The sequence below is a fragment of the Oncorhynchus mykiss genome, chromosome 20 (genome assembly GCF_013265735.2).
Source record: "Oncorhynchus mykiss isolate Arlee chromosome 20, USDA_OmykA_1.1, whole genome shotgun sequence".
Lineage (NCBI taxonomy): Eukaryota > Metazoa > Chordata > Actinopteri > Salmoniformes > Salmonidae > Oncorhynchus > Oncorhynchus mykiss.
The window spans coordinates 43,386,452-43,413,951 of NC_048584.1; the positions used below are offsets into that span (position 1 = coordinate 43,386,452).

At 44.3% G+C, this 27,500-nt stretch overlaps 1 protein-coding gene across 1 annotated transcript in view; it reads left to right on the plus strand.

Moving 5' to 3' along the window:
• Positions 1 to 16,313, plus strand: part of LOC110510394 (calcium uptake protein 1, mitochondrial-like) — a 31,072-nt gene extending 14,759 nt beyond the window's left edge. The window contains exon 3 of the mRNA XM_036955569.1: positions 16,134 to 16,313. Coding sequence (XP_036811464.1) covers positions 16,134 to 16,313 — 180 coding nt within the window. The remainder of the gene's footprint in view (positions 1 to 16,133) is intronic.
• Positions 16,314 to 27,500: the final 11,187 nt, after the last annotated feature.

Sequence of the window (27,500 nt, forward strand, 5' to 3'; positions counted from 1 at the left end):
CAGTGCTATATTAACCAGACCATCCCCTGGCATGGCACAGTGCTATATTAACCAGACCATCCCCTGGTACAGTGCTATATTAACCAGACCATCCCCTGGTACAGTGCTATATTAACCAGACCATCCCCTGGTACAGTGCTATATTAACCAGACCATCCCTGGTACAGTGCTATATTAACCAGACCATCCCCTGGTACAGTGCTATATTAACCAGACCATCCCCTGGTACAGTGCTATATTAACCAGACCATCCCCTGGTACAGTGCTATATTAACCAGACCATCCCTGGTACAGTGCTATATTAACCAGACCATCCCCTGGCATGGTGCTATATTAACCAGACCATCCCCTGGTACAGTGCTATATTAACCAGACCATTCCCTGGTACAGTGCTATATTAACCAGACCATCCCCTGGCACAGTGCTATATTAACCAGACCATCCCCTGGCATGGTGCTATATTAACCAGACCATCCCCTGGCACAGTGCTATATTAACCAGACCATCCCCTGGCATGGTGCTATATTAACCAGACCATCCCCTGGCATGGTGCTATATTAACCAGACCATCCCCTGGCACAGTGCTATATTAACCAGACCATCCCCTGGCACAGTGCTATATTAACCAGACCATCCCCTGGCACAGTGCTATATTAACCAGACCATCCCCTGGCATGGTGCTATATTAACCAGACCATCCCCTGGCATGGTGCTATATTAACCAGACCATCCCCTGGCATGGTGCTATATTAACCAGACCATCCCCTGGCATGGTGCTATATTAACCAGACCATCCCCTGGCATGGTGCTATATTAACCAGACCATCCCCTGGCATGGTGCTATATTAACCAGACCATCCCCTGGCACAGTGCTATATTAACCAGACCATCCCCTGGCATGGTGCTATATTAACCAGACCATCCCCTGGCATGGTGCTATATTAACCAGACCATTCCCTGGTACAGTGCTATATTAACCAGACCATCCCCTGGCATGGTGCTATATTAACCAGACCATCCCCTGGCATGGTGCTATATTAACCAGACCATCCCCTGGTACAGTGCTATATTAACCAGACCATCCCCTGGCACAGTGCTATATTAACCAGACCATCCCCTGGCATGGCACAGTGCTATATTAACTAGACCATCCCCTGGCATGGCACAGTGCTATATTAACCAGACCATTCCCTGGCATGGCACAGTGCTGTAAGAGCACACTACCCTTATTGGCCCAGGGTGGAAACTCACAATACTAGACATTGAGGACCATGAAACTGAAACAATCTCTGTCAACATGTACAGGTCTGGGACAGTAATGGTGCAAGGCATCCTCAAGCAGTTCCAGCAGGGCTTTTACAGAATCAAAGACAGAGGATTTGATTGGGTTTGATTTGCACTTTTCACACCACAGTACGTTCATCTCTAGGCGACAGAACGTGTCTCCTTCCTCAGCGGTATGATGGCTGCGTGGTCCCATGGTGTTTATACTTGCGTACTATTGTTTGTACGGATGAACGTGGTACCTCCAGGCATTTGGAAATTGCTCCCAAGGATGAACCAGACTTGTGGAGGTCTACAATTGTTTTTCTGAGGTCTTGGCTGATTTCTTTTGATTTTCCTCATGATGTCAAACAAATAGGCACTGAGTTTGAAGGTAGGCCTTGAAATACATTCACAGGTACACTTCCAATTGACTCAAATGATGTCAATTATCCTATCAGAAGCGTCTAAGCCATGACATCATTTTCTGTAATTTTCCAAGCTGTTTTAAAGCACAGTCAACTTAGTGTATGTAAACTTCTGACCCACTGGAATTGTGATACAGTGAATTATAAGTGAAGTAATCTGTCTGTAAACAATTGTTGGAAAAATGACTTGTGTCATGCACAAAGTAGATGTCCTAACCGACTTGCCAAAACTATAGTTTGTTTAACAAGAAATTCCGACTTCAACTGTATATTGGCCATATCACACCTATGTCCCTGCTGCCCACCCCGTGCCCCCCGCCACTGTGGCACAGACCTCAACATGACAGCAGAACATATGCCCAGGCCATGAGCAGAGCAACAGGCCCAAGCCCCATCCTGAGAGCTAAGAGGTATGTATCAGATACTCAACACACCTACTGTGATGGTCCGGGCCTTACAAACAACAAAAACAACACTAGACACTATTGAACACAAAGCTTTTACTATCTCATCCTGGAATATACAAGGCCTGGGGTCATCTGGCTTTGGCCTAAAGAGCAGGAACCCAGAATTCATCAAAGAAATTGGAAATACAGACATTGTCATCCTACAAGAAACTGGTAGTCCCATCCACCACACTACCAGGTGGGTGGTATAAAGGAGACAGACCCACTGGTTGCCCTCTAGGTTACAGAGAGCTGGTAGTCCCATCCACAAAACTACCAGGTGGGTGGTATAGAGGAGACGGACCTACTGGTTGCCCTCTAGGTTACAGAGAGCTGGTAGTCCCATCCACCAAACTACCAGATGTGAAACAGAGAAGAGACTCAGGGGGCTAAATTGATATAGAGCATACCTAACCCACTCTATTAAATTAGTCAAAACAGGAACATTTTAATGTGGCTAGGAATTAATAAGGAACGTGTGCTACCTATATCCCTCCAATAGAATCTCCATACTTTAAAGATGACAGCTTCTCCATCCTAGACCGGGAGATCAACAATTTCCAGGCCCAGAGACATGTACTAGTCTGTGGTGACCTAAATGCCAGAACTGGACAAGAACCTGACACCCTCAGCACACAGGGGGACAAACACCTACCTGGAGGTGATAGCATTCCCTCCCCCATATGCCCCCCTAGACAACAACTACGACAACATAACCAACAAAAATGGGCCACAACTCCTGCAGCTGGGTATGTACGTAGTCAATGGAAGGCTTCGAAAAGACCATGAGACAGACTGATGCATTCAATCTGATTGTAGTGAATCAATCCTAGTGTAGTGTCTTTGGACCATCATTTATGTGAAGACTGTTATATTATCGAATCAATTCTCTATGTGTAATTATTACGTGATTTAAACTAATCATATAAATATTCATTAAATGGGAAGTCGGGGGCACCACGGGAATGATTTTTTTAAAGAGTTACTATTTCCCGAATGTATCTGTCTTCAGATATTTTCGTATCTTATCGATTTACAGTCACTTATTAATGTATTATCACCTCATCAGTCATATTCGGAATGACGCAAACCCTTGATGATAGATGATGAATCAGCGATATACCAAATGTATTTATTTACTAACTAACTAAATATCACACAGAAGTACATAAACACACCCCGGATAGGTTATACATTGGTTACTAACATGATATAATGAAAAGTCCCTAGTGGACTAAAACAATATGACGGCTTGTTACACCAAATGAAAAGTGAGGGGCAGGTAAGAATGGCGCTGGGAGAAAAGACAAAGGACTTCGCTATCGTACACACAACTGATAACTATGTTCATGGAAATGCTAATAATTTGCACCCGAACAGCCGCTCTTTCGAAATTAATTGGAATTGACATATTTTACGAGTCTTTGTTGTCTCTCTGTGATCGCCGGTCTGCTGGAGACAGAAAGTCTCTGGTTTGTCCACCAGAAATGAACGTTTTTTTGTAGTTGTAGCTTGTTATAATGGATATGTCAGACGTACCAATGGTCGTTCGATAGTGAAGTGTTCTCCAGAATGGATCTTTCAGAGTACCATTCGGTCGATCGATAGGGTTTACTAAAGTACTTAAACAGCTGCAGACTGAATGTTCTCTTCAGTTTTGTAGATTGTTTTTCTTAACGTGACGTCTGGTTCACACTGTCCGTCGGTCTATAGAGTGGTTGTAACGTATTCAGCACGAAAATGGTCTCTATTTAAATTGCCAACCATTTCAACATGTAACCACACTTCTGGACTTTATGGTCTAATGTACATTTTGTTGCAGGTTTTATTTTAATATATATATATAGATATATACATATATACTGGAGTAGAAAAAGGGTTGTCTCATCATTCCAATGTCTGTGATCACTTGGGGAGTGGCCACTGACTGATCATAAGTTACAATGAAAAACAATTCTAATTTAGAAGACTAAATTCACATTATCTTTCCAAACTTACACTTAATCATTTATTTTATACACCATTCAGATGCAAACCCCATAATTGAGACAGAACTTTCTTGACAAAAGATACAGTGATGTGGTTCTACTCTCTTTCATGGTGTCACAAAATCACACTTTAAATACCCATGGACCATTCCAAGTGTTTGGAATACAGAAATACTGTTTAATTATTCAACCTTTTGATTTTACCGTACTGCAATGTCTCTCTCTGTGGTAATAAGAGGATTTAACTTCCATTTCTCAGAGTGGGGGGAGAGAGTTTTCCTGCAGGTATTTATGACCATCATAAAATTGTGGAGAGAGAGAGGGGGGGGGGGCTATGATCCTCTCACGTCCAACCCCAAAAAAGCCTGTGGGGTTGATGATAAATGATGTGATAAAATATACAGGCCACAAATTCTAAGAGGCTATACTTTATTTTTATTTCACCTTTATTTCACCAGGTAGGCAAGTTGAGAACAAGTTCTCATTTATAACTGCTACCTGGCCAAGATAAAGCAAAGCAGTTCGACACAGTTTGACACATACAACAACACAATCATACAGTCAATAATACAGTAAAAAAATATGTCTATATACAATGTGAGAAAATCAGGTGAGATAAGGGAGGTAAAGGCAACAAATATGCCATGGTGGCGAAGTAAATACAATATAGCAATTAAAACACTGGAATGGTAGATGTGCAGAAGATGAGTGTGCAAAGTAGAACAAAGGTACAAAGGAGCAAGATAAATGAATAAACAATAAATAAACAAACAAATAAATAAATACAGTAGTACTAATAATAATAATAATGTAATCATAATAATTATAATATAATATATATAATATATAATAATATTAGTAGTAATAAGTACTTAAAGTCTTTCAAATCATCCTCAGCATCTTCCCCAATGTTTGGAAACAAATACTGATCACCCAGACAAATTTGATCCAGACAAATTTGACCCCGATATCTACCATCAATAACTATATTGCGTCAACGGCATTATCATTACCAGCAGACTTGTACATTTCCTCAGCGAAAACAATGTATTGAGCAAATGCTAAATTTTACCAAATTACCGTACGACAGACCACGTTTTCACCCTGCACACCCTAATTGACAAACTAACAAACAAAAACGAAGGCAAAGTCTTCTCATGCTTTGTTGATTTCAAAAAAAGCTTTTGACTCGCTTTGGTCTGCTATTCAAATGTATAGAACGTGGTGTTGGTGGAAAAACATTCAACATTATAAAATCCATGTACACAAACCAACAAGTATGCGGTAAAACGGGCAAAAAACAGTCTGCAGCATCCGGCCTCACCCTACTAGAATCTGAAGTAAAATGTCTACTGTTTGCTGATGATCTGGTACTTTTGTCCCCAACCAAGGAGGGCCTACAGCAGCACCTAGATATTCTGCACAGATTCTGCCAGGCTTGGGCCCTGACAGTAAATCTCAGTAAGACAAAAAATAATGGTGTTCCAAAAAAGGTTGAGATGCCAGGACCACAAATACAAATTCCATCTAGACACAGTTGCCCTAGAGCACACAAAAAACTATGAGCGAGAGAGAGAGATCCTTCTTTTGTGTGGCACCCTGTGTTTAGTATCTTTTCCTGATAGGATTGTGTTGTATATGGCTGCATTCCTCCCCTGTCTAAGTCCAGATTGTATGCATCAGTCTGTCTCATGGTCTTTTTGAAAATAAAAGCTTATTTTCACGGTCATGCTGTCTAAAATGGCGCACTACTTTCTATTGGCTCTGTTCATAAGTAGTGCACTATATAGTGACGAGGGTGCCATTTTTGTACTGCAATGCTGTCTTAGGCTGAATCTCAAACCAATCACTTATGGAGTGGCCACTTGCTGATATGTTCCATATAGTGATTAAGATTTACTCAAGCTATTATCAAATCCCACTGGGCCTCGTAATCCCATAGATAATGCTAACTAAGAACCTTTTATACAGTCTGACCTAAACTATTTGTAGGATAGACATCCTAGCTCATAAAGTTATACAAGTAACAAAAAAAAATGCTACTCACAGATTGCTGCATGTGCACATAACAAATATTAGACAGCAAGTCTCTTGATCCTGCTGTTACCAAGCAAAGCTTTCATTTGGCAGAAGCTAACCAATAAGCTCGATAGCTAACTATAGCTACTAAATTAGCAAACCAAATGCACAACTGCAGAGCATTTGTGACTCGTTTCAGGATACTAGGCACTACTTCGCAGGAGCACCATTTGAACGTAAACATTTATCTTTCTTCTGGAACATGAACTTTCATAATAATAACTTTCATATTTCCATCCATAAATACAAATAAAAATGGTTAAATTACGAAGCCTAGTTTGCTCAGCCATGGAAACAGTTGGGGCGGCAGGTAGCCTAGTGGTTAGAGCGTTGTAAGTTTGTAAAATTGAATCCCTGAGCTGACAAGGTACAAATCTGTCGTTCTGCCCCTGAACAGGCAGTTAACCCACTGTTCCTAGGCCGTCATTGAAAATAAGAATTTGTTCTTAACTGACTTGCCTAGTTAAATAAAGGTAAAAAAAAAAATCTGGAACCTCCCCACTAGCCATGATTGTCTGAGATAATGTATGGGCTCTACATGCTGGGAGATGAGTTTGGATTGGTCTGCCATGTAACATGCTTCTGTCTATAACGGGAGCTGTTCAGTATGTGTGTTTTACCGCGCCGTTTTTGAAAGATATAAATATTTAACGTTAGCCATCGACAACTCCAAAAGTTTTGCTACCTTTTCCCAACAACATTGATGCCCTGAATGTAGCAGGCGCTATCGACAAATCAGTAGGATAAAAGTGATGGGCTACTTTCTGCACAGGCCACAGTCAGCGTGAACCAGAGTGAGTTGACACAACGCTGGCCAAACAAGATGTAGCTACAAACAGAACAGAGTTTAATGGTTCCAGTCAGTGTGAACCAGAGTGAGTTGACACAACGCTGGCCAAACAAGATGTAGCTACAAACAGAACAGAGTTTAATGGTTCCAGTCAGTGTGAACCAGAGTGAGTTGACACCAACGCTGCCAAACAAGATGTAGCTACAAACAGAACAGAGTTTAATGGTTCCAGTCTGTGTGAACCAGAGTGAGTTGACACCAACGCTGCCAAACAAGATGTAGCTACAAACAGAACAGAGTTTAATGGTTCCAGTCTGTGTGAACCAGAGTGAGTTGACACCAACGCTGCCAAACAAGATGTAGCTACAAACAGAACAGAGTTTAATGGTTCCAGTCTGTGTGAAGCGTTTCTCCATGTATACAGGTCAGAGTCTAGCTACATTTGACAGATATAACTTTATCATTCGGTCAAAGTCATTTTTATTGCAAGTTAAAGCACACTGTTCCTTAGCTAGCAAACGTTAGCTTGCTGGCTAACTTTACGTGTATGATCTGTGTATTAATATTATTCTAATCAGAAATCCATTTGCATTGCTATTTATAGCCTAATTCTAGCTAGCTAAAATTGAACCTAGTTTGTTGGCCTTAGCTACCTGCAGATTCAAACCACAGTTATGACAATGTTTGCATTGGTAATAGTATGAGTTGGGGATATGCTGGTTCATTGTTTAGCTACCTAGCTACATGTCTAAACGAAAGACTCCATTTCGGACTGATTATTACATGACCCATCAAATTAGCAGGTGTGTCTGGGGAGTGATTACGGCCATCTATAGTATTTCATGAACATGTGCACATGTCTAGACAATAGAGACCCATCCACTTAGCTAGATGTGGCTGGTGGTTCTAGCATTTCTTTCACATGACTCATCAATTTAGTGTCGGGTAAGCGTCATCTATTTATATCTAGACACTTTCTGTTTTCGATATGCAAGTACAATCCCTCTACACTTTCTGTGTCCTGTGCGTGTGGGTACTGCTATGGTGACCAGTGAGCTGAGTTAGGCGGGGCTTTACCTAGCAGAGACTTGTAGATGACCTGGAGCCAGTGGGTTTGGCGACGAGTATAAAGCGATGGCCAGCCAACAAGAGCGTACAGGTCGTGGGTAGTATATGGGGCTTTGGTGACAAAACGGATGGCACTGTGATAGACTGCGTCCAGTTTGTTGAGAAGAGTGTTGGAGGCTATTTTATAGATGATATCGCCGAAGTCGAGGATCAGTAGGATGGTCAGTTTTACGAGGGTATGTTTGGCAGCATGAGTGAAGGATGCTTTGCTGCGAAATATATTGGAGATGCTTAATGTGAGTCTGGAAGGAGAGTTTACAGTCTAACCAGACACCTAAGTATTTGTAATTGTCCACGTATTCTAAGTCAGAGCCGTCCAGAGTAGTGATGCTGGACAGGTGGGCAGGTGCAGGCAGTGATCGGTTGAAGAGCATGCATTTAGTTTTATTTGCGTTTAAGAGCAGTTGGAGGCCACGGAAGGAGAGTTGTATGGCATTGAAGCTCGTCTGGAGGTTAGTTAACACAGTGTCCAAGGAGGGGCCAGAAGTATACAGAATGGGGTCGTTTGCATAGAGGTGGATCAGAGAATCACCAGCAACGAGAGCGACATCATTGATGTATACAGAGAAGATAGTCGCCCCGAGAATTGAACCTTGTGGCACCCCCATAGAGACTGCCAGAGGTCGGAACAACAGGCCCTCCGATTTGACACACTGAACTCTATCAGAGAAGTAGTTGGTGAACCAGGCGAGGCTATCATTTGAGAAACCAAGGCTGTCGAGTCTGCCAATAAGAATGTGGTGATTGACAGAGTCAAAAGCCTTGGCCAGGTCGAAGAATACCGCCGCACAGTAATGTCTCGTATTGATGGCGGTTATGATATCGCTTAGGACCTTGAGCGTTGCTGAGGTGCACCCATGACCAGCTCTGAAACCAGATTGCATAGCGGAGAAGGTACGGTGGGATTCGAAATGGTCGGTAATCTGTTTGTTGACTTGGCTTTCGAAGACCTTAGAAAGACAGGGTAGGATAGATATAGGTCTGTAGCAATTTGGGTCTAGAGTGTCTCCCCCTTTGAAGAGGGGGGTGACCGCAGCAGCTTTCCAATCTTTGGACATCTCAGACGATATGAAAGAGAAGTTGAACAGGCTAGTAATAGGGGTTGGCAGATACATTTAAAAAGAGAGGGTCTAGATTGTCTTGCAGCCCGGCTGATTTGTAGGGGTCCAGGTTTTGCAGTTCTTTAAGAACATCAGATATCTGGATTTGGAGGAAGGAGAAATGGACAATGTTATGTTACGTTACAGCCTTATTCTAAAATGGATTAAATCAAAAATGTTCCTCATCAATCCACATACAATACCTCATAACAACAAAAAAAGGTTAAGAAATGTTTGCAAATGTATTAAAAAACTGAAATACCTTATTTATATACAGTATCAGTCAAAAGTTTGGACACATCTACTCATTCAAGGGTTTTTCTTTATTTTCATTATTTCTACATTGTAGAATAATAGTGAAGACACATATGGAATCATGTAGTAACCAAAAAGGTGTTAAACAAAACAAAATATATTTTAGATTTTAGATTCTTCAATGTAGCTAACCTTTGCCTTGATGATAGCCTTGCACACTCTTGGCATTCTCTCAACCAGCTTCATGAGGTAGTCACCTGGAATGCATTTCAATTAACAGGTGTGCCTTGTTAAAAGTTAACTTGTGGAATTTCTTTCTTTCTTAATACCATTTGAGCCAATCGGTTGTGTTGTGACAAGGTAGGGGTGGTAAACAGAAGATAGACCTATTTGGTAAAAGACCAAGTCCGTATTATGGCAAGAACACCTCAAATAAGCAAAGAGAAACGTGTTCTAGGTGTTCTAAAACTAAGCTACAGAGGGTAGTGTGTACAGCCCAGTACATCACTGGGGTCAAGCTTCCTGACATCCAGGACCTATATGCTAGGGTTGTGTCAGAGGAAGGCCCAAAAAAACTGTCAAAGACTCCAGTCACACAATTCAAAGACTGTTATTTCTGCTACCGCACGGCAAGCTGCACCTGGAGCGCCAAGTCTAGGAGCCAAAATGTTTTTTTGTTGTTGTTGCTGGTCATGTTAGTTTTTGGTTCATAATTTGCTTGTTGTTTAAAATTATCATGATTTATTCAAACAGTAAATGTACTAATTCACGTTACCATACCAGAACGTATTGATTACTTAGCATGTTTAATGAACATACAGTATGTTATCACATGTTTAATGAACATACAGTACATTATCACATGTTTAATGAACATACAGTACATTATCACATGTTTAATGAATGTACAGTACGTCATCACATGTTTAATGAACATACAGTACATTATCACATGTTTAATGAACATACAGTACGTTATCACATGTTTAATGAACATACAGTACATTATCACATGTTTAATGAACATACAGTACATTATCACATGTTTAATGAATGTACAGTACGTCATCACATGTTTAATGAACATACAGTACATTATCACATGTTTAATGAATGTACAGTACGTCATCACATGTTTAATGAACATACAGTACGTTATCACATGTTTAATGAAGTTGCAGTACATTATCACATGTTTAATGAACATACAGGACATTATCACATGTTTAATGAATGTGCAGTACGTCATCACATGTTTAATGAACATACAGTACATTATCACATGTTTAATGAACGTGCAGTACGTTATCACATGTTTAATGAACGTGCAGTACATTATCACATGTTTAATGAACATACAGTACGTTATCACATGTTTAATGAACATACAGTACATTATCACATGTTTAATGAATGCACAGTACGTCATCACATGTTTAATGAATGTTAGGGGTCAAGGAAGGGTAAAGAGAACATTTGTGTGTGGAAAGTTACTGAGCGATATGGTAAGTTACTGAGGGATATGGTAAGTTACTGAGGGATATGGTAAGTTACTGAGGGATATGGTAAGTTACTGAGGGATATGGTAAGTTACTGAGCAATATGGAAAGTTACTGAGCGATATGGTAAGTTACTGAGTGATATGGTAAGTTACTGAGGGATATGGTAAGTTACTGAGGGATATGGTAAGTTACTGAGCGATATGGTAAGTTACTGAGGGATATGGTAAGTTACTGAGGGATATGGTAAGTTACTGAGCGATGGGGAAAGTTACTGAGCGATATGGTAAGTTACTGAGGGATATGGTAAGTTACTGAGCGATATGGAAAGTTACTGAGTGATATGGTAAGTTACTGAGCGATATGGAAAGTTACTGAGCGATATGGTAAGTTACTGAGGGATATGGTAAGTTACTGAGGGATATGGTAAGTTACTGAGCGATATGGAAAGTTACTGAGCGATATGGTAAGTTACTGAGGGATATGGTAAGTTACTGAGGGATATGGTAAGTTACTGAGCGATATGGAAAGTTACTGAGTGATATGGTAAGTTACTGAGCGATATGGAAAGTTACTGAGCGATATGGTAAGTTACTGAGGGATATGGTAAGTTACTGAGTGATATGGTAAGTTACTGAGTGATATGGTAAGTTACTGAGCGATATGGAAAGTTACTGAGGGATATGGTAAGTTACTGAGTGATATGGTAAGTTACTGAGCGATATGGAAAGTTACTGAGCGATATGGTAAGTTACTGAGGGATATGGTAAGTTACTGAGTGATATGGTAAGTTACTGAGTGATATGGTAAGTTACTGAGCGATATGGAAAGTTACTGAGCGATATGGTAAGTTACTGAGGGATATGGTAAGTTACTGAGGGATATGGTAAGTTACTGAGCGATATGGAAAGTTACTGAGTGATATGGTAAGTTACTGAGCGATATGGAAAGTTACTGAGGGATATGGTAAGTTACTGAGGGATATGGTAAGTTACTGAGCGATATGGAAAGTTACTGAGCGATATGGTAAGTTACTGAGCGATATGGAAAGTTACTGAGCGATATGGTAAGTTACTGAGGGATATGGTAAGTTACTGAGGGATATGGTAAGTTACTGAGTGATATGGAAAAGTTACTGAGTGAGAAAAGAAGAAGTGCAGAAAGGTTCATATTCTGTTCAAATATGTTATTGCTGAATACTGGATGAATGTTCAGAAGGAGGGAGGCAAAGGGCAACAGTTTCAGTTCCTGATAAGGCAGGCCAGTTGCTGTGGAAACCAGGACCAAATGGGATGTGGAACTCACCTCGAGTTAAGGTCAACATTTGAAGAGAGAAAACTGGAAACACATTGAAACAACATTGATTCAACCAGTTTTTGCCCAGTGAGAGGCCAACCAGGCCACGGCTAGTCATTATTAGCCTGGTTCTGTATGGAATGCAGGTGCATTATGGGACACAGGCCATGGCTAGTCATTATTAGCCTGGTTCTGTATGGAATGCAGGTGCATTATGGGACACAGGCCATGGCTAGTCATTATTAGCCTGGTTCTGTATGGAATGCAGGTGCATTATGGGACACAGGCCAGGTCATTATAAAATGGTTTGACCAAATCAAGTGCTGGTGCCATCAACTGAAAAAGATGGTAGCAATGGGAAAAGTTAAAGCCCTGCGTACACACACACACACACGCGCACACACACACGCACACGCACGCACACACACACACACACACACACGCACGCACGCACACACACACACACACACACACACACACACGCACGCAGTTCTCATTTTTCATAGCTTCTAGGATATTTCTTGAGAGTTGGCATCCAATTTTCTAAGTCAGTCAAACTGTGTTAGGCCGTTGGGCAGTGTACCGGGGTATTTGGAAAGAGCTGATGATTTTCTGTTGGAACTATTTATTTGCCATTACATTTGAATACTTTGTCCTAAGTTTTAAGTAAATGCCTGCAGTCCACTTGTGCAATACGTTAGGAGATGAATATTCACCCGTCACCATTTTTCATTATGAAGCTTTACCGGTAAAGTCCCCAGTCACGAGGTGATTGTTTACAAGCAGACAACGACGAGAGATCAGAGCCTTGGGAGTCACTCAGTGTTGTGCAGCACGAGCCAGATGATCAAGTGACAATATTGAATTCACAACTAAATGTTTGCCAGCTACATAATCTTATAACTATTCAGTTGACTGTTTAAAATGTGCTAAATGTGACCGACACGTTCTGACCATCGTTCTTGTGTGTTTTCCTTGTTTTAGTGTTGGTCAGGACGTGAGCTGGGTGGGCATTCTATGTTGTGTGTCTAGTTTGTCTGTTTCTGTGTTTGGGCCTGATATGGTTCTCAATCAGAGGCAGGTGTTAGTCATTGTCTCTGATTGGGAACCATATTTAGGTAGCCTGTTTTGTGGGTGGTTGTCTCCTGTGTCAGTGTTTGTACCACACGGGACTGTTTGGGGTTTTCATGTTTCTTGTTTTGTAGTCTATTTTCATGTATAGTTTCGTTATTAAAAGAACCATGAATTATAACCACGCTGCGTCTTGGTCCGATCCCTGCTACACCTCTTCTTCAGAGGAAGAGGAAGAAGAGAACCGTTACAGACAGCCTCAATTCAGTCTTATGTAGCAACAACAATTAGATTTTTATTTATTTTTTATTTACATTGGATAAAAGTAGAGACTCCGACCTATTAAAGGGTAGATCATACACTACAGTTGAGGAACAATGGGACAGTCATTCTGCTTTGAAAGTTGATTCACTTGTAAAACTCACTTTTGAGAAAATGGCCTTGAGAGCTCTTTGTCTACACCCACTCAGCATCGTTCGCACTCTCTTAAAGCTTTAGCCCCGTCTATCTCTTCAAGGATTCACATGTGAGGCCATGTGCTAAACAGAGAGAGTAAGAGACTGTAGTAAACAACCAAAGATTTCAAGACTTTAAGTGGTGAAAGTATTAGCAAATAGCGTGTGTTCCAAAGCCAATTCCTCCTTTAGTCGCCTTTCCTTCCAGTTCTTTGCTGCCAATGACTGGAACGAACTGCAAAAAATCACTGAAACTGGAGACCCATATCTCCCTCTCCAGCTTTAAGCACCAGCAGTCAGAGCAGCTCACAGATCACTGCACCTGTACATAGCCCACCTGTAAACAGCCCATCCAACTACCTCATCCCCATACTGTATTTATTTATTTATCTTGCTCCTTTGCACCCCAGTATCTCTACTTGCACATTAATCTTCTGCACATCTACCATTCCAGTGTTTTAATTGCTATATTGTAATTACTTCGCCACCATGGCCTATTTATGGTCTTTCCTCCCTTATCTCACCTCATTTGCTCACATTGCACTCACTTTTTTCTACCGTATTTCTGACTGTATGTTTGTTAATTCCATGTGTAACTCTGTTGTTGTATGTGTCGACCTGCTGTGCTTTATCTTGGCCAGGTCGCAGTTGTAAATGAGAACTTGTTCTCAACTAGCCTACCTGGTTAAATAAAGGTGAAATCTTTTTTTTTTACAACGTAGCCATAAAGAACTGTCTATTATTGCCCCAGTTGGCTTTCAGACTATTAAAACCTTCATACATATGTGATATTTAGATGCTAGCTGGTTCCCCTCCTCCTCTAGTCTCCCTAGCTAGCTGGTTCCTCTCCTCTAGTCTCCCTAGCTAGCTAGCTGTATTTGTGTGGGGGACATTTCGTAGTTACTCTGAATGTGTTTTCCTCCTCCACTCTGCCTGAGTGTATATGACAGCTAAGCTGTCCCATGGCACATTGACGTGATGCCCCCTCCCTGTGGGGACAAGTGAGTGTGATGACAACCTGTCCAAACTCATCAAGCTTCATCCAAACCCCTTGCTTCTTAACAGATGAACTGTTGTACTCCTGAACGCCCAATAGAATGACAGGCCTATTTAAAGACTGGAAATGGTCTCTGACAGTACACATGTTCTCTTACCCTCTTCCTCCCTTTCTCTTCCCCTGTCTTCCTCTCCCCTCTCCTTCTCTCCACTCTCTCTCTCTCGTATTTCCCTCTTTCTCTCCCTCTCCCCTCTTTCCCCCTCCCCCCTCTCTCTCTTTCTCAACCCTGTCCCTCACTCGCTCTCCCTTTCTCTCTCTCCTGTACCTCTCTCTCTCCTGTCCCTCTCTCTCTCCTGTCCCTCTCTCTCTCCTGTCCCTCTCTCTCCCTGTCCCTCTCTCTCTCCTGTCCCTCTCTCTCCCCTGTCCCTCTCTCTCCCTGTCCCTCTCTCTCTCCTGTCCCTCTCTCTCCCTGTTCCTCTCTCTCTCCTGTCCCTCTCTCTCCCCTGTCCCTCTCTCTCCCTGTCCATCTCTCTTTCCTGTCCCTCTCTCTCTCCTGTCCCTCTCTCTCTCCTGTCCCTCTCCTCTCTCTCTCCTGTCCCTCTCTCTCTCCTGTCCCTCTCTCTCTCCTGTCCCTCTCCTCTCTCCGTTCCTCTCCCCTCTCCCTCTCCCCTCTTTCCCCCTCCCCCTCTCTCTCTCTTTCTCTCCCTGTCCCTCTCTCTCTCTCCTGTCCCTCTCCCCTCTTTCTCCCTCCCCCTCTCTCCCTCTCTCTCTCTCCTGTCTCTCTCTCTCTCCTGTTCCTCTCCTCTCTCCGTTTCTCTCCCTGTCCCTCTCTCTCTCCTGTCCCTCTCTCTCCATGTCCCTCTCTCTCTCCTGTCCCTCTCTCTCTCCTGTCCCTCTCTCTCCTGTCCCTCTCTCTCCCTGTCCCTCTCTCTCCCTGTCCCTCTCTCTCTCCTGTCCCTCTCCTCTCTCTCTTTCTCTCCCTGTCCCTCTCTCTCTCCTGTCCCTCTCTCTCTCCTGTCCCTCTCTCTCTCCTGTCCCTCTCCTCTCTCTCTTTCTCTCCCTGTCCCTCTCTCTCTCCTGTCCCTCTCTCTCTCAAGTCCCTCTCTCTCTCCTGTCCCTCTCCTCTCTCTGTTTCTCTCCCTGTCCCTCTCTCTCCTGTCCCTCTCTCTCTCCTGTCCCTCTCTCTCTCCGTTTCTCTCACATGTCCCTCTCTCTCCCCTCTCCCTCTCCCCTCTTTCCCCCTCCCACTCTCTCTCTCTTTCTCTCCCTGTCCCTCTCTCTCTCCTGTCCCTCTCCTCTCTCACTCTCTCTCCCCTCTCCCTCTCCCCCCCTCCCCAGGTGATGGAGTATGAGAATAGGATAAGAGCCTACTCCACTCCAGACAAGATCTTCCGTTACTTCGCCACGCTGAAGATCATCAGTGAGCAGGGAGATGCAGAGGTTTACATGACTCCACACGACTTTGTCCGCTCAATCAGCCCAAATGAGAAACAGCCAGAGAGTGAGTCTAAAGTTTAAACTTCCCTCTCTCTCTCTATTTCTCAATTTCTCTCTCTCCCTCAGTGAATGGTGGAGGGGTTAGGGTTAGAAATATTAATCATGCAGAGGGGAGGAGCTATAAGCTGCCCAATAGGCTACGATAGGAGGCAGGAGGGGAGGAGCTATAAGCTGTCCAATAGGCTACAACAGGGGGCAAGGGGGGACAGGGGGGACAGGAGGGAAAGTGGGGGCAGGGGGGGTGTAGGGGGCAGGAGTGGGTGTAGGGGTCAGGGGTGTAGGGGACGAGAGGGGGTGTAGGGGCCAGGAGGGGCTGTAAGGGGGCAGGGACGGTAGGGTTTAGGGGGCAGGAGTGGGTGTAGGGGGCAGGGACGGTAGGGTTTAGGGGGCAGGAGTGGGTGTAGGGGGCAGGGACTTTAGGGTGGGGTAGATGGGGGCTGAAGAGGTGGGGTGCAGGGGAGAGGTGTGAGGGTAACATAAGGACATGACAGGTGGTATAATAATTAGTCACACACTGAGCCAGTGACATTTGATCGCGAGCCTTGAGTGACAGAGCTGAAGTATGTGTGTATAAGTGTTAGGACTATAACACCTCAGCACTCATCCAGTTACTGCTTCATCTGGCCACAGTTTGCTCTAAAGTTGAGGGATACGTCTGGAGAAATGTAACCTATAGTATTTACTTCCTGTCTTTAAGACTGGCTTGGGCTGGGCTTGGGTTGGCTGGTCACTTCCTAGATCCTTCTTCTTCTCTCCCTCTCTCTGTCTCTTCTTCTTCTCTCCTTCTCTTCTTATCTCCTCTCTCTCCTTCTCTCCTTCTCTCCTTCTCTCCCTCTCTCTGTCTCTCCTTCTCTCATTCTCTTCTTCTCTCCTTCTCTACCTCTCTCTGTCTCTCCTTCTTCTCTCCTTCTCTCCTTCTCTCCCTCTCTCCTTCTCTCCCTCTGTCTCTTCTTCTTCTCTCATTCTCTTCTTCTCTCATTCTCTACCTCTCTCTGTCTCTCCTTCTTCTCTCCTTCTCTTCTTCTCTCCTCTCTCTCCTTCTCTCCCTCTCTCCTTCTCTCCCTCTCTCTGTCTCTCCTTCTTCTCTCATTCTTCTCTCGTTCTCTTCTTCTCTCCTTCTCTACCTCTCTCGGTCTCTCCTTCTACTCTCCTTCTCTCCTCTCTCTCCTTCTCTCCTCTCCCTCTCTCATTTCAATTTCAAGGGGGTGTAGTAATTTAAATGTAAGCTTTATTTATTAATTATGTATTTATTGGGAAACGTGTTTATGTTGCCGAAGCAAGTGTAATGGATAAAGTGAAATAAACAATAAAAAATGAACAGTCAATTATAACACAAAAGTTCCACAATAATATAGAAATATTCTGTCTATATACATCATTGTAAGGAGGATGTGCAAAGCGAAGATGAATAAAATAAATAAACATAAATATGGGTTGTATTCACAGTGATGTTCGTTCTTCACTGGTTGCCCTTTTCTCATGGCTACGGGCCACACATCTTGCTGCTGTGATGGCACACTGTGGTATTTCATCTAATAGATATGGAGTTTATCAATGTTTGATTTGTTTTCAAATCCTTTGACCGGTAGTGTATGTTGGACCATTGCTGTCCAGCGTTCAAAATGTAACGAGTACTTTTGGATGTCACGGAAAATGTATGGAGTAAAAACTACATAGTTTTCTTTAGGAATTTAGGAATGTAGTAAAGCAAAAGTTGTCAAAAGTATAAATAGTAAAGTACAGATACCCTAAAAAACACGACTTAAGTAGTACTTTACAGTATTTTTACTGAAGTACTTTACACCACTGCATTATTACGATTCACATGAAGTAAAACGTTTGCTTTCTGTACATCTTGTTGTGTCTCTATTGTTGCCATTGTGCTGGCTGGAAGAAGGTTCAGTTGAATGGATAAGTCCATAGTTAGTCAATAGGGTTAACTGGCTATAGTTAGTCAATAGGGTTAACTGGCTAGCTACCCAGTGAATGGGGAGATAAAGCGTGAGGTAATACAGTAGGGGGAGTGTGAGAGCTTCTCAAATGTACCGTTTTATGCATTGACCCACACTCTAGTCCTCACAAGAACATCCTGGGAGAATGTACTCTGAATGGAGCGGAGTAGTATGCTCCGGCCAACCGGCGTATCTGGATTAGCCTCCCTCCCTGAACACGTTCTGACCGTTTCGATTGGTCCCAGGAACTGATAGGATGGGCCAGAGTCGGGCCTACACCATAACGTCTTCAACTTTGACACCGATTGGTTTAGAGACGATCCAACCCGCGGATTAATTTTGTTTTGTACAACGCCCCTCCTTTTTTGAAGTCACACAAAACGCCTTATAGGATGGCAGATTCCGACTGAATGTATGTAGCGATCAATAGATGACACGTTACATTCAGGAGGAGTCGTCGTGTTTACCGCTGATGGTGGAGCCAGACGGTTCCATCCTAGGCTTTAGATGCTGCTCAGGTGCTCTACTAATCCAGGAAGCTTGTTGATGTTATATATAAAAAAAAAGATAATATTCATAAGACACTGACAATGCCTTTTGTTAGGGAGTGCTAATTGGTTGATTTGGGGAAATATTCATAAGACACTGACACTGCCCTTTGTTAGGGAGTGCTAATTGGTTGATTTGGGGAAATATTCATGAGACACTGACACTGCCCTTTGTTAGGGAGTGCTAATTGGTTGGTTTAGGGAAATATTCATAAGAAGGCGATGACAAGAGAAAAACTGACCAGACATAGAAAAGTAAAGTCATGGAGGAAGGTCTTATTAAGATATGAATCCTATTAGCTACGTTAATACCACTAGTATTGCTATTATGTGTTTATTAAGATATGAATCCTATTAGCTACCTTAATACCACTAGTACTACTATTATGTGCTTATTAAGATATGAATCCTATTAGCTACGTTAATACCACTAGTACTACTATTATGTGCTTATTAAGATATGAATCCTATTAGCTACGTTAATACCACTAGTACTACTATCATGTGCTTATTAAGATATGAATCCTATTAGCTACGTTAATACCACTAGTACTACTATTATGTGCTTATTAAGATATGAATCCTATTAGCTACGTTAATACCACTAGTATTGCTATTATGTGTTTTTATGTTCTTTCCGTTTCCGTCAGACAACTCTACAATTACAGCTCTGTCAATAAAAACAGGCACTGGGGGTGTTGTAGTGGTCCCTCGGTGTTTCCATCCCTCCGTCAATGTCCGGTCATGATACCAGCAGCCCTGTTAATGATAGCTGTAGCTGGTTATAGACCTGTCTTGTTGCTCTGATGTCAGGTGGGAAGCTGTAGCTGGTTATATACCTGTCTTTTTGCTCTGATGTCAGGTGGGAAGCTGTAGCTGTTAACAGACCTGTCTTGTTGAGAAGCCACTGTGGCACAGTTGTCCAGCTGAGTTGTTGTCATGCTGTGGTAGATTGCAAGGAGGGTGTGCAGATTTGCCCTTTTAGTGTGCCAATCCCAGACAGCAGTTTACCTGTGACCAGGCTGGTCCAACTCTATCCCCAGATACAACAGTTTAACTGTGACCAGGCTGGTCCAACTCTGTCCTCAGATACAACAGTTTACCTGTGACCAGGCTGGTCCAACTCTGTCCTCAGATACAACAGTTTACCTGTGACCAGGCTGGTCCAACTCTGTCCTCAGATACAACAGTTTACCTGTGACCAGGCTGGTCCAACTCTGTCCTCAGGTACAACAGTTTACCTGTGACCAGGCTGGTCCAACTCTATCCCCAGGTACAACAGTTTACCTGTGACCAGGCTGGTCCAACTCTATCCCCAGGTACAACAGCAACAGTTTACCTGTGACCAGGCTGGTCCAACTCTGTCCCCAGGTACAACAGTTTACCTGTGACCAGGCTGGTCCAACTCTATCCCCAGGTACAACAGTTTACCTGTGACCAGGCTGGTCCAACTCCATCCCCAGGTACAACAGTTTACCTGTGACCAGGCTGGTCCAACTCTATCCCCAGGTACAACAGTTTACCTGTGACCAGGCTGGTCCAACTCCATCCCCAGGTACAACAGTTTACCTGTGACCAGGCTGGTCCAACTCCATCCCCAGGTACAACAGTTTACCTGTGACCAGGCTGGTCCAACTCTGTCCCCAGGTACAACAGTTTACCTGTGACCAGGCTGGTCCAACTCTATCCCCAGGTACAACAGTTTACCTGTGACCAGGCTGGTCCAACTCCATCCCCAGGTAATTTATGGGGTTTACTTGTTAGTATGTTTTTTTTAGTTCGTATCTTATTGTAATACTTTTTAATGTGGGTTGCCCAACAGCATTGTCTTCTGAGGGTGTAGGGAGAACTGGTCAGATAACCAAGCTGCTGCTCGGGGGGGTTTATTGTTGTAGTCTGAATGGATTCTGGTCTAGTCTGAGACAGACTGGGTCTTAGTTTTATAGGTTTTAAAGAGAAAGTGGATAGTTTTGCCTCAGTTTTACACCGTTTATGTGTTCATTATAAATGATCACAGGGGGGAAAAAAACACACATAAAACTGAGCATACAAATGATGCAAAATGTGTTCATATATCCAAATATTTCCCCTGCATGTAGGTCAAGACCATTAGCTCTAAGCTTTGTCGGTTTGAGAGAAAAGATGCACACATTTGGAGGTAGAATTCCACCACTTAGTAGTGGAATCTCCAGGCATGAAAAGGTTCTGCGTTTAAGTTTAATGAGAAGAGAGAAATGTCAAGTGGTGAGCATTCATCATAGCTGTCCTTGGAGTGACCTCTGTCACCCTTGGATCACGGAAACACACACACACACACACACGCACGCACACACACATACACACGCACGCACGCACACACACATACATTTTTTAGGCCGTTAGGTTTAGCTAACAGTGAGTCCATGGGGACTGAGGGTGAAGGTATAGCAGTGTCTCAGCTGTATTTACATAGAGACATGGAGAGAGTGGTAGAAAGAGAGAAGAGAGGGAGGTTAGGAGGAATGTGTGTCACACTCAATGTCTTCCCCCACCATGGATGGTATGGCTTGACTTTCAGAGGTTAGGAGGAATGTGTGTCACACTCAATGTCTTCCCCCACCATGGATGGCATGGCTTCACTTTCAGAGGTTAGGAGGAATGTGTGTCACACTCAATGTCTTCCCCCACCATGGATGGCATGGCTTCACTTTCAGAGGTTAGGACCACTCACCAATTTTAAAATCTGCTTGTTCTCCAATCCTGTGCAGCTCACCACTTTAAAATCTGCATGTTCTCCAATCCAAATTGGGATATATTCCATTAGTGTAGTAGCCTATTGAAGTAAGGAGCTGAGGGAAGTTCCTTTTCCTTCAGAGAAGCATGCTACCTTAAAGAGCCAGATATCTTCCCTTTGTCTCTCACATCAGAGGGGGAGCAAGAGCGGGAGGGCGAAAAGAAGCGCGAGAGGGAGAGAAGAAGCGCGAGAGGGGGAGAAGAAGCGAAGAAGCGCGAGAGGGGGAGAAGAAGCACGAGAGGGAGAGAAGAAGCACGAGAGGGGGAGAAGAAGCGCGAGAGGGGGAGAAGAAGCGCGAGAGGGAGAGAAGAAGCGCGAGAGGGGGAGAAGAAGCACGAGAGGGTGAGAAGAAGCGCGAGAGGGGGAGAAGAAGCGCGAGAGGGGGAGAAGAAGCACGAGAGGGGGAGAAGAAGCACGAGAGGGGGAGAAGAAGCGCGAGAGGGGGAGAAGAAGCACGAGAGGGGGAGAAGAAGCGCGAGAGGGGGAGAAGAAGCGCGCGAGGGGGAGAAGAAGCGCGAGAGGGGGAGAAACATTTTACAGACACTCTTATCCAGAGCGAATCTTAAAATAGTTAGGTGGAACCACAACATATCACAGGCATACAGTACACTTTTCCTATAAAGTAGTTATCAGTAAAGTGAGAGCTAGAACGGGAGGGGGGTTAAATGCAAATGTTGGTGTTTTAAAAAAAATAATTGGGGGGGTCGTGATGAGGAGGGGGATTATTTAAGATACTTTTTTGAAGAGGTAGGGTTTCAGGTCCTTTCGGGAAGATGGGCAGGGACTCTGCTGTCCTAGATTCAGGGGGGAGATGGACAGGGTCTCTGATGTCCTAGCATCAGGGGGAAGATGGACAGGGACTCTGCTGTCCTAGCATCATTGGGAAGATGGACAGGGTGGAGAAGAGGATCTGATAGAGTCTGAGACACTCAGCCCTGAGAGGGTGGAGAGGAGGATCGGATAGAGCCTGAGACATCCAGCCCTGAGAGGGTGGAGAGGAGGATCTGATAGAGTCTGAGACACTCAGCCCTGAGAGGGTGGAGAGGAGGATCGGATAGAGCCTGAGACATCCAGCCCTGAGAGGGTGGAGAGGAGGCAGAGCCTGAGACACCCAGCCCTGAGAGGGTGGAGAGGAGGATCTGATAGAGTCTGAGACACTCAGCCCTGAGAGGGTGGAGAGGAGGATCTGATAGAGCCTGAGACGACAAGCCCTGAGAGGGTGGAAAGGAGGATCTGATGGTTCACTGTGTCCAAGACATCAGAGAATTCTATGAGGATGAGAACAGAGGAGAGAGAGAGTCAGCTTTGGCAGAGCAGAGAGACCTCTGTGACACAGAGAAGAGCAGTCTCTGTTGAGTGACCCGTCTTGAAGCCTGACTGGTTAGGGTCAAGAAGATCATTCTGAGAGAGCTAACGAGAGAGTTGATCAGAGACAGCACGCTCAAGATGTCATAGGAGAGACAGAGAGGTGGTGCACTGTCTGGGCTGTAAATCCCCATGATGTCATCACTTAGAGACCGGGTCAGGATAGGGTCACTGAGAGACGTGAACAGAGATGAAGCGAGGGATGGAGAGTGAGGAAGAGGAGAAGGGGGAAAAGGGCACCACTATGAAAGAGGTGAACACATATAAAGGAAATGGGATGGAGAGAGTGAGGGAGAGAGAGAGGAGAGAGTGAGGGAGAGAGAGAGAGGAGAGAGTGAGGGAGGGAGAGAGAGGAGAGAGTGACTGAGAAGGGAAGGAGGGGATGGAAGGTGGGCAGAGAGTGAGGGAGAGAGGAGGAGAGAGTGACTGAGAAGGGAAGGAGATGGAAGGCGGGCAGAGAGTGAGGGAGAGAAGAGGAGAGAGTGACTGAGAAGGGAAGGAGGGGATGGAAGGTGGGCAGAGAGTGAGGGAGAGAGGAGGAGAGAGTGACTGAGAAGGGAAGGAGGAGATGGAAGGCGGGCAGAGAGTGAGGGAGAGAGGAGGAGAGAGTGACTGAGAAGGGAAGGAGGAGATGGAAGGCGGGCAGAGAGTGAGGGAGAGAGGAGGAGAGAGTGACTGAGAATGGAAGGAGGAGATGGAAGGCGGGCAGAGAGGGAGGGAGAGGAGGATGGAAGGTGGCAGAGAGTGAGGGAGAGGAGGAGAGAGTGACTGAGAATGGAAGGAGGAGATGGAAGGCGGGCAGAGAGTGAGGGAGAGAGGAGGAAAAAGAGAAGAAGATAGGAGACAGGTACCATGCATTATTCATTGATCCAGCTGATACTGACAGTCAGTCCGTTCCATTATTCATTGATCCAGCTGATACTGACAGACAGTCATTCTTTGCGTTGCAGTATAGTAGTGTAGTAGCATAATGACATTGATTTCCTGTGACACACGTCGGTCTCACCACACCTCGCTCTAATTCATCAATCTAGACTCTAGACAGGGGTGTCAAACTCATTCCACGTAGGGCCGAGAGTCTGCAGGTTTTTGGTTTTCCTTTCAGTTAAGACCTGGACAACGAGGTGAGGAGAGTTCATTACTAATTAGTGACATTCATTCATCAGTCAAGTGCAAGGGTGGAGCGAAAACCCGCAGACACTCGGCCCTCCGAGGACTGAGTTGGACACCTCTGCTCTAGAGGATGTGCTTGAAATGTGTTTTTACCCTGGATGTCCTAGTATAGTACAGATGGTTTAACCCAGAATGGTTCAGATGGTTTAACCCAGGATGGTACAGATGGTTTAACCCAGGATGGTACAGATGGTTTAACCCTGGATGGTACAGATGGTTTAACCCTGGATGGTACAGATGGTTTAACCCAGGATGGTACAGATGGTTTAACCCTGGATGGTACAGATGGTTTAACCCAGAATGGTTCAGATGGTTTAACCCAGAATGGTTCAACACCAGTTGGCTATAATCATGGTATGACAACACCAGTTGGCTATAATCATGGCATGACAACACCAGTTGGATATAATCATGGCATGACAACACCAGTTGGATATAATCACGCATGACAACACCAGATGGATATAATCATGGCATGACAACACCAGATGGATATAATCATGGCATGACAACACCAGTTGGATATAATCATGGCATGACAACACCAGTTGGATATAATCATGGCATGACAACACCAGATGGATATAATCATGGCATGACAACACCAGTTGGATATAATCAACACCAGTTGGCTATAATCATGGCATGACAACACCAGTTGGCTATAATCATGGCATGACAACACCAGTTGGATATAATCATGGTATGACAACACCAGATGGATATAATCAACACCAGTTGGCTATAATCATGGTATGACAACACCAGTTGGATATAATCATGGCATGACAACACCAGTTGGATATAATCATGGTATGACAACACCAGATGGATATAATCAACACCAGTTGGCTATAATCATGGCATGACAACACCAGTTGGCTATAATCATGGCATGACAACACCAGATGGATATAATCAACACCAGTTGGCTATAATCATGGTATGACAACACCAGTTGGCTATAATCATGGCATGACAACACCAGTTGACTAGAATCATGGCATGACAACACCAGTTGGATATAATCATGGTATGACAACACCAGTTGGCTATAATCATGGTATGACAACACCAGTTGGCTATAATCATGGTATGACAACACCAGTTGGTTATAATCATGGCATGACAACACCAGTTGGCTATAATCATGGTATGACAACACCAGTTGGCTATAATCATGGTATGACAACACCAGTTGGCTATAATCATGGCATGACAACACCAGTTGGCTATAATCATGGTATGACAACACCAGTTGGCTAAAATCACGCATGCCAACACCAGTTGGCTATAATCATGGTATGACACAACCAGTTGGCTATAATCATGGTATGACAACACCAGTTGGCTATAATCATGGCATGACAACACCAGTTGGCTATAATCATGGCATGACAACACCAGTTGCACCAATATTCAATAATAATGTAATTAAGCAATAATTATGTTGGTAACCAGTTGATAATATACTGTATAATATATGCCATTTATCATCCGCTTTCATCCGAAGCGATTTACCATCATGGGTGTATAAAATGTTTAGTATGGGTGGTCCTGGGAATCAAACCAACGTTCCTGGTGTTGCAAGCATCCTGCTAGTCCAACTGAGCTTCTATTTTCCATCATGCATCCCTTCTTTCTTCCCTATCCCCACCAGCATCCCTTCTTTCTTCCCTATCCCCACCAGCATCCCTTCTTTCTTCCCTATCCCCCCAGCATCCCTTCTTTCTTCCCTATCCCCACCAGCATCCCTTCTTTCTTCCCTATCCCCACCAGCATCCCTTCTTTATTCCCTATCCCCACCAGCATCCCTTCTTTCTTCCCTATCCCCACCAGCATCCCTTCTTTCTTCCCTATCCCCACCAGCATCCCTTCTTTCTTCCCTATCCCCACCAGCATCCCTTCTTTATTCCCTATCCCCACCAGCATCCCTTCTTTCTTCCCTATCCCCACCAGCATCCCTTCTTTCTTCCCTATCCCTACCAGCATCCCTTCTTTCTTCCCTATCCCCACCAGCATCCCTTCTTTCTTCCCTATCCCCACCAGCATCCCTTCTTTCTTCCCTATCCCCACCAGCATCCCTTCTTTCTTCCCTATCCCTACCAGCATCCCTTCTTTCTTCCCTATCCCCACCAGCATCCCTTCTTTCTTCCCTATCCCCACCAGCATCCCTTTTTTCTTCCCTATCCCCACCAGCATCCCTTCTTTCTTCCCTATCCCCACCAGCATCCCTTCTTTCTTCCCTATCCCCACAAGCATCCATTCTTTCTTCCCTATCCCCACCAGCATCCATTCTTTCTTCCCTATCCCCACCAGCATCCATTCTTTCTTCACTATTCCCACCAGCATCCCATCTTTCTTCCCTATTCCCACCAGCATCCCATCTTTCTTCCCTTTCCCCACCAGCATCCATTCTTTCTTCCCTATCCCCACCAGCATCCATTCTTTCTTCCATATCACCACCAGCATCCATTCTTTCTTCCCTATCCCCACCAGCATCCCTTCTTTCTTCCCTATCCCCACAAGCATCCATTATTTCTTCCCTATCCCCACCAGCATCCATTCTTTCTTCCCTATCCCCACCAGCATCCATTCTTTCTTCCCTATTCCCACCAGCATCCCATCTTTCTTCCCTATTCCCACCAGCATCCCATCTTTCTTCCCTTTCCCCACCAGCATCCATTCTTTCTTCCCTATCCCCACCAGCATCCCTTCTTTCTTCCCTATCCCCCCCAGCATTCCTTCTTTCTTCCCTATTCCCACCAGCATCCCTCCTTTCTTCCCTATCCCCACCAGCATCCCTTCTTTCTTCCCTAGCCCCACCAGCATCAATTCTTTCTTCCCTATCCCCACCAGCATCCCTTCTTTCTTCCCTATCCCCACCAGCATCCCTTATTTCTTCCCTATCCCCATCAGCATCCCTTCTTTCTCCCTATCCCCACCAGCATCCCATCTTTATTCCCTATCCATACCAGCATCCCTTCTTCCTTCCCTATCCCCACCAGCATCCCTCCTTTATTCCCTATCCCCACCAGCATCCATTCTTTCTTCCCTATCCCCACCAGCATCCATTCTTTCTTCCCTATCCCCACCAGCATCCCTCCTTTCTTCCCTATCCCCACCAGCATCCCTTCTTTCTTCCCTAGCCCCACCAGCATCAATTCTTTCTTCCCTATCCCCACCAGCATCCCTTCTTTCTTCCCTATCCCCACCAGCATCCCTTCTTTCTTCCCTATCCCCACCAGCATCCCTTCTTTCTCCCTATCCCCACCAGCATCCCATCTTTATTCCCTATCCATACCAGCATCCCTTCTTCCTTCCCTATCCCCACCAGCATCCCTTCTTTATTCCCTATCCCCACCAGCATCCATTCTTTCTTCCCTATCCCCACCAG